The sequence below is a fragment of the Microtus oregoni genome, unplaced genomic scaffold (genome assembly GCF_018167655.1).
Source record: "Microtus oregoni isolate MIOR12 unplaced genomic scaffold, Mior012 001685F_ref0000059, whole genome shotgun sequence".
NCBI lineage: Eukaryota > Metazoa > Chordata > Mammalia > Rodentia > Cricetidae > Microtus > Microtus oregoni.
The window spans coordinates 1-13,370 of record NW_024545193.1 but is presented as its reverse complement, the minus strand read 5'-3'; the positions used below and the strand labels follow the sequence as shown (position 1 = coordinate 13,370).

The following is a 13,370-nucleotide window of genomic DNA, read 5'->3' as shown; positions in this document are numbered from 1 at the left end:
CTGTAATAAAATGGAAGAAAGCTGCAGCTATGTTCATGAACATTCCAAATTGACTCTGTGTTCTCTATAAATTATACAGTTCAAATGTTTTATCAACTCTGATCCTAAAGTATTTTCTTAGGGTTCTGAGGAAATTCAAGCTTTTGAACCATATTGTGATAAGGATCTGCAAGAAGGAAGTTATATTTCTTCATCCTTATATTCAAAAGGTATTTCTCACATTCCCAACAGAAGGGGTAGTGTGGTGAGCCCAGCACACAGTCCTTCTCTTCAAGAAGCTCACGGTCTAGCAGGGAAGGAGGCACTAAGCAACTGATCTTGCCAACTTTTACCATACCAGGCATGAATCCCAGTTTAGAAATACAGTTATCTACCCATGAAAGGAAAGAACTAACTTGGGTAAGCTGTCCTCTTGCCTTCACATAAAGTACCCTACCCACTGCACATCACAAAACAAAAACAAATGCAAAATTTTTTAAGAAGAAACTTAGTTATCTAAGAAATATAATGTTATTTTCTATATTTTGTAGCAGGCTTTTACTTTTGGGTCACCAACCAGCCCCAGTCCTGACATGGAGAATTATTAGTTTTGAATGGTTGACTTTAGCTTAGCTCTTTTAACTTAAATTAACCTGATTCTCTTTATCTACATTTTGCCTAACACAAAGGAAAGTCAAAAGTCACCCCTAATCTACAGATGTAAGAGCATCATTTCCGCCCACGTGATAGAGGGGAGAGAGTGAAGCAGAGGAGGTCCAGTTCCTTACGTCAGTTCTCCAATGTCCAAAATGACATCTTTATTTTTCAGCCAGGTTTTATTAAACAAGAGAAAAAATATAATTTTTTAAAAACCATTACAATAAAAAGGAATACATTTTTTCAATTAAATCAAGTTTTTATTTTTTTTCTTACTCAAAGTAACACAGTTTAATCTTCCAGAAAGACAGCCACAATGACTTAGACCAGCAGAAAACCATCTAATTTTTATGACCTGACCTAAACTCAAGAACCACCTAAAAACTTCCTTGCTTTTGTTTAATGCATGGTTGCCAAACTCTGGAAATGGCGAGGCGATGGTTGCTTGTCGTCAGAACTTATCTTCTCACTGTTATGGACTCTTATCGCCAGCATAGACATTCACGACCTCCAGAGCCTCTGTGAGCTTCACAAACCTCATCTCCTTTCTCCACTCACAACACTTTACTGAGCAGGCTGCCATGCCCTGAATACTTACTTGTTAAGGACCTACATGGACCACCTCTTGGCAGTCTGTGCAGTGTGTGTCAGTGGATGGGTGTGGAGGGTTCTCTACCCTTTCTACCCAATCTCTCCCTAGACCTCTTTAGACAACTCCTGACACAATGTATAGGTCAGAGACCGTCTGTTTTCTTGCAGAGACAACGCAAGTCTGGGCTGAAACTTCATGGCAGATGATTCAGGACTTTCAGAGGAAGGTAAAGACATATTTCAGATGAGCGCTGCCCTCTGACGAGAGAGTAGGATGCTGGCTAGCTGGACAATGGGATGCTGATATTTGCTGCTCCATCCCCTAGCTTGTCAAGTGGTCTGACAAAGCTCTCTAGTTTCAGGGCTCGGATTTAGGAGGACAGCAACGATGTTCCAAGTCAGGTGTGAGAACTCACCGTGCTCATAGAAGTGGCCGTGCGGCTGTAAATCATAAAAGCAGAGCTTGGGAAGCAGGTTTGATAGTTGCTGGAATTTTACCTTCTAATGACTGAAGATTAAGTAATTCTAAAAATAGCTAAGTTTTTTTTAAAAAATCACTTTTTAAGCTATTTAGACATTTTACAGGCATATGTATTTGCTAATAGATACTTCAAATATGACCAAGAAGTGTAGCAGAAATATCTTTAGAAAATTAAAAAAAATCCCAACAAAAACCTTAAGCTTATTTTATATTATAAACTAATCACATTTCTGAAATAGAAGCTAATTTAATTTAAATGGAAGGTATAGACCCCATATTGCTCTTTTAAAACTAAAAATCTTATGGTATATAATGTTATTCCCTTTTCCTAAAACAAGAATAAAATGCAACAGAATCCAAATGATAGATTATACTGATTGGTTTGTCTTGGACCCAAGCAGAACGTTTATTACATCTCCCTGAAAAGAAAAGAAAAACCCATAATTACAATACAATAAAATTCAATCTGAACAGTAAATCTGCCTTTAAAATGCCATTTGAAATTTGAAAGTTAGATATATACACATTTAATGGGCATCCATTGAGACTGGAAAAGAGGAACAAACAGGGGAAGGTTTAAATAATGACACTTGCTTCCTGGTATATACCTGCTTTGCCAGTAAAGGCTCTTTTAATGAAGTTGGACAAACAATTTTACAAGGATTTGATGGAAGGGCAGCGTTAGCGCCTCCGTGCCTAAGCCTGAGCTTGCTCCCCTGCATTCCCAGTTCTTTCCTGACCTGGCAATAGTTGTCTTAGAGACAGGCTTCTTGATTTTCATGTAGGTTTGTACCAAAAATCACAAGATGACTACAGACAAGAGGATAAAAACCAAAGATGAGAAGAACATAAGAATTTAGAGTGAAAGACAAGAAGACCAAAGAAGACCAAGTTCCCCCTACCACAAGGGAAAAGGGAGCCTGAGAAAATCGGCATCTGAAGATTATGGGAGATGGGAATGCCAACCGCATCTAAACGCTAAAGACCAAGGAGCCCCTGTATCTCAGAAGTCAGTTCCAGTCCTCTGTCCTGCACCGCACCCACTGCCTTTAGTGCTTCCTCAGCCTACAGCACCCAAGTCCAATGCAACAACATAACACCTGGCCATTTCTTACAGCCTCCAATGTAACAATGTAACACCTGGCCATTTCTTACAGCCTCCAATGTAACAGTGTAACACCTGGCCATTTCTTACAGCCTCCAATGTAACAATGTAACACCTGGCCATTTCTTACAGCATGTAATGCAACAAAATAAAGCCTGGCCATTTCTAACCTTAATGTGCTTTCCAAAGCTGTCCTTCCTGCTTCTGTCTCTCACTTGGGTTAATGAAAGCGATCAGTCCTGCAGCTTGCTCTGTGATGATCCTTGGTGCCTAAGACAGGCCCTGTCATTTGGTGCACTCAGTAGGTATCTTATCAATCCAAGAGTGCCTTCAGTATCTTTCAACAGTACTCTATAATATTACATATCATATTTTTAAGCTCCATTTTAAACATCCCACCTTTTAAAGACTATATATATATCCCAAAAAGAGAAAAATATGGCAAATATCTGTATACCAAGCCATAGTGGCCAATGAAGTATTCAAGGGTAATCTCTACAGTCTAGTCATGGAAGAGATTTCTTCCTACAAGGCCCACTGCACTGACTTCCACTGAATTCTAAACCATAACTCTTTAAAGCAAAACTTAAATGCCTAGTGGTTGACCTTTATCACAGCAAGAGAAGTGTTGGTGCTTCCACGATCATGACAGATAAGGGATGGAACATCCTGTCTATAGTTAGCTATACTACAGAGTTATGATTGCAAACCTGGACCAGGTCCCACGCTCATGTCACACAGGAACCTAATACTTCTGTTAGTCATTAAGCAAGACAAGCATTGCTTTGGCAATAATTCCTGTGTTTCCCTTGCCAGCTGTGGCTAATAAATATTTCTCTATTCTCTTAACATCCTGACTATACTTACTTTAGTTTTTTAGTTCTCAAGATGTGAGTCATGGCATTTGTTTAAATTACCCTAACCAGAGTCCCTTTGCTGGGCCAGGGCTGGAGCCAACCATTTGTCATGTATTATCTGATGACTATTGCCCCTAGACTCCTCCAGTAAACACCAAAATGTAAGAAATCATTCCATTTAAAACTCTCAGAACCCCCAAATCAAAATCCTTCTACTGGAAAGTCACAAACAGTAACTGGCAACGAGAGAAAGAACATGTGGTCCAAAAACCTGTACCAATTCATTGAACTCTGCTCTAGCACTCTACACACAAGGGCTGCATGGTAGCTTTCTTTGTTTACAAAATACATATCCACCCAAATCAACAAATACAGACTGGAGAGATGGCTCAGAGGGGAAGAGCATTTGCTGTGCAAGCATGGGGACCTGAGTTCAAATCCCCAGAACCTCATAAGAGGCTGGGCATTGCCCTCTGTCTGAGTGCCTGCAACCCCAGCACTGTGGGTGGGTGGAGACAGGAGGATCTGTGGGAGCTGCTTATTGCCAATCTAGATCCAGCTTTAGTGAGAGTGAGTCTCTCAGGTGATATTGCAGCTAATGTCCTCCCCTAGTGTCTGCACAAACATAGAAGTATGCATGATGACACATACATGTAACACACACACACACATTCAACAAAGGCCTCTTTGTCTTGTTTTTTTTTTTTTAATAAAAGAAACAATGTTGTAACAGGAAGGCCGCTTGTTGGTTCCCGGCCACCTGGATAGCTTAGACCCCAAATAATCACACAGAAACTGTATTAATTAAATCACTGTTTGGTCCATTAGCTCTAGCTTCTTATTGGTTAACTCTTACATATTAATAACCCATTTCTAGTAATCTGTGTATCACCACACAGCTGTGGTTTACCAGCAAAGTTCCAAACATCTGTTGTCTCTGGTGTTTCCATGGCTTCTCTCTGACTCTGCCCTTCTTTCTCCAAGAATACTGCCTAGATTTCCCTGCCTAGTTCTGTTCTTCCCTGCCATAGGCTCAAAACAGTTCTTTATTCATTAACCAATAAAAGCAACACATAGACACAAGGACCTCCCACACCAGAATGTTCCTACAAAAGAAAAAGTAAATGAGTGTGTAGGTGCAATGTCATGCTGACTGTGTGGAAGTGAGAGGACAACTTTGTGGAGTCAGTATCATCCCTACCATGCCCCTTCCATCTTTACATGGATTAAAGGAATTGAATTCAGGTCACCAGGCTTGCACAGCAAACACTTTGATTTACTGAGCGCTTTGGCAGCTCTGAAGTTCTTTTTGTATGCCTTCCTATCCTTATGAGTCACTTCCCAGGAGCAGCCTTAGACATCTGGCACACCATTTACAAAATGGAGTACTATACAGTGGGGGAAAAATAGTGACATCTTGAAATTTGCAGGTAAATGGGTGGATCTAGAAAACATACTGAGTAAGGCAACCCAAACCCAGAAAGACAAATACCATATGTACTCACTCATAAGTGCCTCTTAGACATAAAACAAAGAAAACCAGCCTATAATTCATAGTCCCAGAGAACCTAGACAACCCAGGGGACCCTAAGAGAGACATACATGGATCTAATCTACATGGGAAGTAGAAAAAGACAAGATCTCCTGAGTAAATTGGGAGCGTGGGACCATGGGAGAGGACAGAAGGGGAGGAGGGAGAAAGGGAAAGGAAGGGAGAAAAATATATAATTCAATAAAAACAATAAAACAGAAAGCTGATTTATGTAATGTTTAAGCGTTTTATTTTGAAAAAAATCCTATCATCCTGTTGACTAATATTAACACCAGCTCTATTAGTTTTGATAGTGGCTTTTGGATCCAGATCTATTTTTTCCCTTCTAGTACTGGAAATGGAAGACAGGAATTCATATGGGCTAAACATAAACTACTATTCAGCTACACCCTCAGTCCCAACAAATTGAATTAGGAACAAAAGGAATTTGACTTAAAGAAAGAGTCTCCTTCTGCCTCTCTCTATTTTCTGTTGTCATTCTTGGTGGCTTTTAGAAGGACTTTACACATGTAAACTACTTTCGTGAAGTGATTTCAGTATCTGTGCCATAAGGGCTTCACATTAAAATCTCCAGGGGAAAAATGGCTTTATGAATTCATGTGGTTCTCCCAAAACTTTGCTATAAAATCCAGACTAAAACCCCCTTCTTGCTGGGGAAAAAAAAAACATTTGGATAAAATTTGTAAATGCAAATTTGTATTGAATGTGAAAACTAAATAAACTCCCAGCATGCTGTGATTGGGTTGAGCTCTCTCATCTTAAAAAAAAAAGAAAGAAAGAGAGAGAGAGAGAGGGAGTGAGGGAGGGAAAGAGGGAGGAAGGAAGGAAGAAACCTGGTACATATCTTTCCTATAAATGAAACCAAGAGCTCTCCAAACCTTTGACATACTCTTGGTTGAAACTAATAGAGAAAAATTTTGATGTCACTTGATATAATACCTTGATAAGAATTACTTCATTTTATTACTGGGGCTATAACTGCTTTCCAAAACTATGAAGGAGGGGTAGGTAGGTTATGCTCACAGAAATAGTACTAAACCTTTTGACATTCTCATATTAGGATATTTACCAGATTATTATTTGAAATAACCAAAACAAAGAAAAACTGAAAATCTATCATAAAAATAATGTGCATTGAGGATACTGAGCTTTTCTGTCAAAATTCGGCAACATAATGCTCACATTTGAATAGCCGCATAGGGTGAAGCACCGGAAACCAATTCTCACTTCCAGAACAGTAGACAATCTCTGAAGACATTTATTTCAGCCTCACCTACTGTCCAAGCCCTGGTTGCACAGTAGGCATGACATCAAGCTCCTCCCGATGGTGTTTAAGGTCATCTGTGGGGCCATCATATCCTCACTATTTATTGTCTATAACTAAGGAACTGAGACTGACTGAGGACAAGCTTGGATACCATGTACAGTAAAAGCAGAGACACTTGGGACCCCCTCATTACCCCACACACCTCCTATGTGTCACTAAATGTACATCCATGCCATGCTACAAAGTTACAACACAACAGAGTCACAAAAGGACCTAAAAATTTTGCATCCAAGTCTTACCCGGCCATTGTCCAAAGCAGTAGGCATATTTCTCAGTTCATAGACTGCAACCTGCCCATCACTGTCTCCCACGAGAAGGCAATCTGTCTGCTTGGCAAAGAGAACGGTTGTGAACTTGATTCCAGGGTTAGCAACATTCACAATCAGAGGATCCAAACTGTAATGAAATAGTTTATCTGAAAATTTATGTGTCACATGAAAATGTTCTTTTAAAAGATACAAACTGAGGGAAGTTTGATTTTTAAAAAATATGATGTAACAAACCAAAAATCTCCTAAAGTGTTCCCAAATTTTGAATAACATTTGCTCCTAATCAAAAACTTCATTCTTTAAACAAGCAAGTTACAACCAGGAAAATTTAATTCATACCTGTAGCACAAATTTTAATTGATCTTAAGAAATAAAAACCCATCTACAATTGGTGATACCAAAGAAGCTAAGTAAGAAGGTGAACCAAAGGAAAAGCATATAGTTGTCCTCTTGGCTATGGGAAGTAGACAAAATTGCCGGGGAGAAAATTGAGATCTTGGGGGTGGGGTGGGATGGGGGTAAGGGGAGATGGGGAGAGAGGGGGGAGAGGGGGAGAATGGGGGGAGCTTGGGGAAGGGGGAGGATTGGGATGAAGGAAGGTTGGATGGGGGAGCATGGAAGCATGGTTCTTAGTTAAGGGAGCCACCTTAGGGTTGGCAAGAGACTTGAACCTAGAGTGGCTCCCAGATGCCCAAGCCGAGGTCCCCAGTTAGTTCCTTGGGCAGCTGAGGATGGGGAACCTGAAATGACCCTATCCTATAGCAATACTGACGAATATCTTGCATATCATCATAGAACCTTCATCTGGTGATGGATGGAGACAGAGACAGAGACCCACAATGGAGCACTGGACTGAGCTCCCAAGGTCCCGATGAGGAGCAGAAGGAGGGAGAACATGAGCAAAGAAGTCGGGACCACAAGGGGAGCACCCACCCACTGAGACAGTGGAGCTGATCTATTGGGAGCTCACCAAGGCCAGTTGAACTGTGACTGAAAAAGCATGGGATAAAACTGGACTCTCTGAGCATGGCGAACAATGAGGGCTGATGAGAACCCAAGGACAATGGCACGGGGTTTTGAACCTACGTAATGTGCTGGCTTTGTGGGAGCCTAGCCAGTTTGGATGTTCACCTTCCTAGAAATGGACGGAGGGGGGAGGACCTAGGACTTACCACAGGGCAGGGAAATCTGACTGCTCTTTGGGCTGGAGAGGGAGGGGGAGAGGAGTGGGGGGAGGGGGAGAAGGGTGGGAGGAGGGGGAGAAGGGTGGGAGGAGGGGGAGGGAAATGGGAGGCTGGGAGGAGGAGGAAATTTGGTTTTTTTTCTTTTCTCAATAAAAAAAAAAAAGAAAAAAAAAGAAATAAAAACCCAGAATCAGATATGGAGGTTAATGCTGAAGACTGGAGAAGCAGAGTAGCCAGCCACTAGGGAGTTTTTTATTCTACCAATGCTCAGACTGAAAGGGGCAATCCTGTCTCTAGGAAACGACTGAGCTCCTGTCTCCTCCCACCGTATATTCTTCTCTCCGCTCAGTCATATTCCTTCCTGACGCCATCCCCCCTAGTGCTGGGAATAGGACTCCCGAGGATTGGGATTAAAGGTGTGAGCCACCACTGCCTGGCTCTGTTTCTCTTAGACTGGATCAATTTCGTGCATCCCAGGGTGACCCTGAACTCCCAGAGCTCCATCTGCCTCTGTCTTCTGAGTGCTGGGATTGAAAGTGTGTGCCACTACTGCCTGGCCTCGATGGTTAACTAGTAGCTTAGCTCTGCACTTTCATTTTCAGGCAAGCTTTACTTGTTAGATTACAAACAAAACATCACTACACCTAACTTAAATGTGAAGAGATAAACGAGTTTTTGTGCTAGTTATTTGTGTGTAGACTTATACTATGGACCATATACAGTGATTTTACTCATCTGCCATCACTCAAAGTTTTTGTTTTCTCTGTCTCTGTGTCTGTCTGTCTATCTCTATGTCTCTCTCTCTTTCTCTCTGACTCTGTGTGTGTGTGTGTGTGTGTGTGTGTGTGTGTGTCTCAGCTCTCAGTTGTGACTAACATTACAACTAGAATTTAAACAAAACTCCCTTCCACATTATAGGTATGCTTCATCAAACTGAGAAAAGACTATGAAGTGCAGTACAGCCCTGCCTGTGAAATGCCTTAGTGTGCAGCAGGCACGGCCCTGCCACAGGCCACCATAATTACCTCTTGCGGAAGAATATTTGGTTCTACATGAACTGCTGAAGCGTAAGGCTACCTTCAATAGGCATGGTTCTTAGTCTTGGTCATGAAAACATCCGACCTGTATCCTTCAAAAAGGAAAAGCAGCTGCATTCTTCTGTTTCCAGAGAAGCATTGCCCTGGAAACTATACTTTTACCAGGAAAATGAAAATCAAGGGATGGAACATTCAAATAGCCACTCTATTATGTATGTTATTTATTCAAGAGGAAATCATTCTATAATATCACAGCCGAGTTGTGACTGGCACTGCTTGAGCCACAGCATGCTCTACCTGGTGACAAAGCTACAGGAGAGATCTTTTGATTTGAACTGCTTGTGTTGCTGGAGACATCACTCAAAGCATAGCATTCAATACGCACGTGCTGATTTGAAGGTCCCAAATTTCTACTCTGCTCTCATTTGCAGCAGCAAAAATATAAGCGGATTTTGGAGACCAGGCGACATCATAAACAACGTAAGTAGTTGGGTAAAAACTCAAATACGGCTTGAGAGTCTCCTGACGCCAGATCATGACACCCCAGTCTGCAGAGCAGCTCAAGAAGACGTCAGGACAGAATGGGTTCCACGTGACTTTATACACTGGACCCTGGGAATGCAAAAATGTCATGCATAGGAAAAAGAATATTTAAATCTTATATTTTTAAATTTGGCCAATAAGTTAGAAGTTAATTAAGATTTCTGGAAGCTACAAACACCCCTGAGCACTACATAGGAACTGCTTTAGCTGAAAGCAAAGCTATGAATTTGATCTTCCTTTAATTATTCAATATAAAAACACACTTGGGAAAATGGAGAGTAACTATTAACAGGTATTACAGCCTTCTGAAAGGACATCAGATAACGTAATGAAAAACAAACAAGTTTGGATGTATGATCATAAAGAAACAGAGAATCAATATGAGCGAGAAACAATGTTTTTTTGGGATCAGCCCATGCACTTAGTCAAGGGGCAACTAACCCACAGTTGTAAACTTATTGCATCTATTAAACACATCATATGTGCCTTTCAGAAATACCAGCAGATACAGTTTCCAAATCTACAAGAATTAAGCTGACCTTGTGTCCACTATATGTCTCTAGGTATTGCTCATTGTATGAACAGGAACACTTGTGAATAAGGCCTTCTTCTGTGCCAGCCAGATATATATTTGTGTCCTACAACACAAGGCATGTCAGACATTAAATACAAGATCTGCCAGTTTAACATGTAGTAAACCCACTCAATAACCAAAAGAAAATACTATCTCAGATATAAAATTTTTGTCCTTCTTTTATGGTTTCACAATGACCACCTCAAAGTAGGGGGATTTTGTAAAAGTACAAATATGTTAGCTTATACGGTGAGAGAACTTACATGTTTCGCAAAATAGTCACTATAAGGTGAAAAGAAAAGCCATATACGAGATATTTGGACCATATGCAATAGGCTCTAGAAGGCATAAAGGGTTTGTATGAACAAACCAAAAACACCAAATGCTTAAAAAAAAAAAAACATTTCTTCAAAGACGGTAAGTTTTTCAAGATGGCAAGTGGGCATCCAACTACAAGAGGTATTTAAAACCCTAAATAGACATGACCAATAAGCAATCTTTTCACAGGACATTTCAAAACTGCAAAAGAAAAATTCTAAACACATGTAAATGACAACAGATCATAATAACATCACACTTCCCAAAAGAAACTGTAAAGGCCAGGGAAAACATGTTGGTGTTTCTCAGGGCCTAAAATAGGTAACTGTGGAACAACATGACTACTATAAGCAGCTGTTATGAATATGAAATTCCCTCCAAAGGTTCATAGAGCAGAACATTTGGTTCCCTGGCTGGTTTGGGTATTTGTGGAAGCTTTATGATGGTGAGACTTGCTGAAGGAGTAAGTCATGGGGAGTTGGGCTCTGAGGTGTAATCACACACCCATGTCAGGCCAAAGAGCTCTGTTTTCATGATCCACTGAGATGTAAACAAGCTGTTGCATGCCCCTCCGCCATGACAGGAACTTCGACTAGTCTGGATGACGTCATGTCTTTCCTACCATGAAACCATGAGCAGAATCGTCTGTCTGCACTTACGGTGTTTATGTGAGGCATTGGGTCATGGTGATGAGAAAAATTAAATAATAAACCATCCAAGTTATCTTTTAAAGTGTCTTTGAAGAGTGGTCTAAATTACATTAACTTAGGAAGGAGCCCCAACAAAAACTATGAGCAGCATCCCATGGGCTGAGGTCCCGGAATAAAGGAAAACGAGGATGTTACGGGGATGTTAACTAGCTTTCATGCCCTCTCTGTTTCTGGATGTCCCATTGCTCTGACTTCCCCACCGTGATGGACTGGATCCCTTCATTCTTTGAGTTGCCTTTTTTCAGGTATTTTCATCACAACCATGAGAAAAATAAAAAGAATCAGAAGATGCTAATTAGTAAAAGCAGATTTGAAAACGGAGACAACAAAGCCATTGCAGTACATTGAGACAGCGCCGGGGCAAGCGAGAGCCGGACGGGCACTGGGCGACTCTGTGCCTCGCGGAAGAAAATCAACTAAACATGGGCAAAGGAGATCCTAAGAAGCCGAGAGGCAAAATGTCCTCGTATGCATTCTTTGTGCAAACCTGTTGGGAGGAACACAAGAAGAAGCACCCGGATGCTTCTGTCAACTTCTCAGAGTTCTCCAAGAAGTGCTCAGAAAGGTGGAAGACCATGCCTGCTAAAGAAAAGGGGGAATTTGAAGACTTGGCCAAGGCTGACAAGGCTCGTTATGAAAGAGAAATGAAAACCTACATCCCCCCCAAAGGGGAGACCAAAAAGAAGTTCAAGGATTCCAATGTACCCAAGAGGCCTCCTTCGGCCTTCTTCTTGTTCTGTTCTGAGTATCGCCCCAAAATCAAAGGAGAACACCCTGGCTATCCATGGGGATGTTGCAAAGAAACTGGGAGCGATGTGGAACAACACTGCTGCAGATGACAAGCAGCCCTATGAAAAGAAGGCTGCCAAGCTGAAGGAGAAGTACGAAAAGGATATTGCTGCTTACAGAGCTAAAGGAAGACCCTATGCAGTGAAAAGGGGAGTGGTCAAGGCGGAAAAGAGCAAGAAAAAGAAGGAAGAGGAAGATGATGAGGAAGACGAAGAGGATGAAGAGGAGGAGGAAGAAGAGAAAGACGAAGATGAGGAAGAAGATGATGATGATGAATAAGTTGGTTCTAACGCAGTTTTTTTTCTTGTCTATAAAGCAATTAACTCCCCTGTACACAACTCACTCCTTTTAAAGAAAAAAATTAAAATGTAAGGCTGTGTAAGGTTTTTTTTTAAACTGTACAGTGTCTTTTTCTGTATAGTTAACACACTACTGAATGTGTCTTTAGATAGCCCTGTCCTAGTGGTATTTTCAATAGCCACTAACCTTGCCTGGTACAGTCTGGGGGTTGTAAATTGGCATGGAAATTTAAAGCAGGTTCTTGTTGGTGCACAGCACAAATTAGTTATATATGGGGACGGTAGTTTTTTTTTTTCATCTTCAGTTGTCTCTGATGCAGTTTATACGAAGATAATTATTGTTCTGTTAACTGAATACCACTCTGTAATTGCAAAAAAAATTGCAGCTGTTTTGTTGACATTCTGAATGCTTCTAAGTAAATACAATTTTTTTTATTAAAAAAAAAAAAGAAAGCTCTTTCTCTTCCGGTCGCAGGCGCTTCGGGAGCCTCCGATTACCGTCCAGCCATGGCCAAGTCCAAGAACCACACCACACACAACCAGTCCCGGAAATGGCACAGAAACGGCATCAAGAAACCCCGGTCACAAAGATACGAATCTCTCAAGGGGGTTGACCCCAAGTTCCTGAGGAACATGCGCTTTGCCAAGAAGCACAACAAGAAAGGCCTGAAGAAGATGCAGGCAAATAATGCAAAGGCCATGAGCGCACGTGCGGAGGCCATCAAGGCCCTGGTGAAGCCCCAGGTGGTGAAGCCCAAGGTGCCAAAGGGCCCCACCCCGCAAACTCACCCCGTCTGGCTTTAATTGCTCACCCCCAAGCTTGGGAAGTGGATTAGAAGCTACATGGCCAGGGGTCGTAGGCTCCAAAAAAACAAAGCCCAAGGTTCAAGCCAAGGCAGAGGCCTCAGCTGCAGCTCAGGCTCCCAAAGGTGCCCAGGCCCCTGTGAAGGCCCCATAAAAAAGGTCGCAGTCTGCCAGTGTGAAGACAGATGGACTGGTGTGAACACCTACACAGTATTTGCAGATGTTCAGGACCTTATGCTGTTTTTACAAATAAACTTGAGGCAAGTTCTGTTAAAAAAAAAAAAAAAAGAAAAG

At 41.5% G+C, this 13,370-nt stretch overlaps 1 protein-coding gene and 1 pseudogene across 1 annotated transcript; one reads left to right on the top strand and one right to left on the bottom strand.

Moving 5' to 3' along the window:
• Positions 1-886: 886 nt before the first annotated feature.
• LOC121445844 (dynein intermediate chain 4, axonemal-like) lies at positions 887-10,216 on the bottom strand. The gene is made up of 4 exons (XM_041647993.1): positions 10,122-10,216; positions 9,425-9,651; positions 6,789-6,945; positions 887-2,127 (listed from the first exon to the last, which is right to left on the bottom strand). Exons 2-4 carry the CDS (start codon positions 9,574-9,576, stop codon positions 2,077-2,079), a joined length of 360 nt encoding a protein of 119 aa, XP_041503927.1. The 5' UTR covers positions 9,577-9,651; positions 10,122-10,216; the 3' UTR covers positions 887-2,076.
• Positions 10,217-11,603: 1,387 nt separating this feature from the next.
• Positions 11,604-12,252, top strand: LOC121445845 (annotated as a pseudogene).
• Positions 12,253-13,370: the final 1,118 nt, after the last annotated feature.

Bases quoted from the DNA above. Each gene is read 5' to 3' on its own strand.
- LOC121445844 (XM_041647993.1), bottom strand. From the start codon at position 9,576: ATGATCTGGCGTCAGGAGACTCTCAAGCCGTATTTGAGTTTTTACCCA. The intron at 6,946-9,424 runs GTGCGTATTGAA...ATTTCATTACAG, and splicing joins TGGGACCTTCAAATCAGCAC to TTTGGATCCTCTGATTGTGA. The intron at 2,128-6,788 runs GTAAGACTTGGA...TTTTCTTTTCAG, and splicing joins CTGCTTTGGACAATGGCCGG to GGAGATGTAATAAACGTTCT.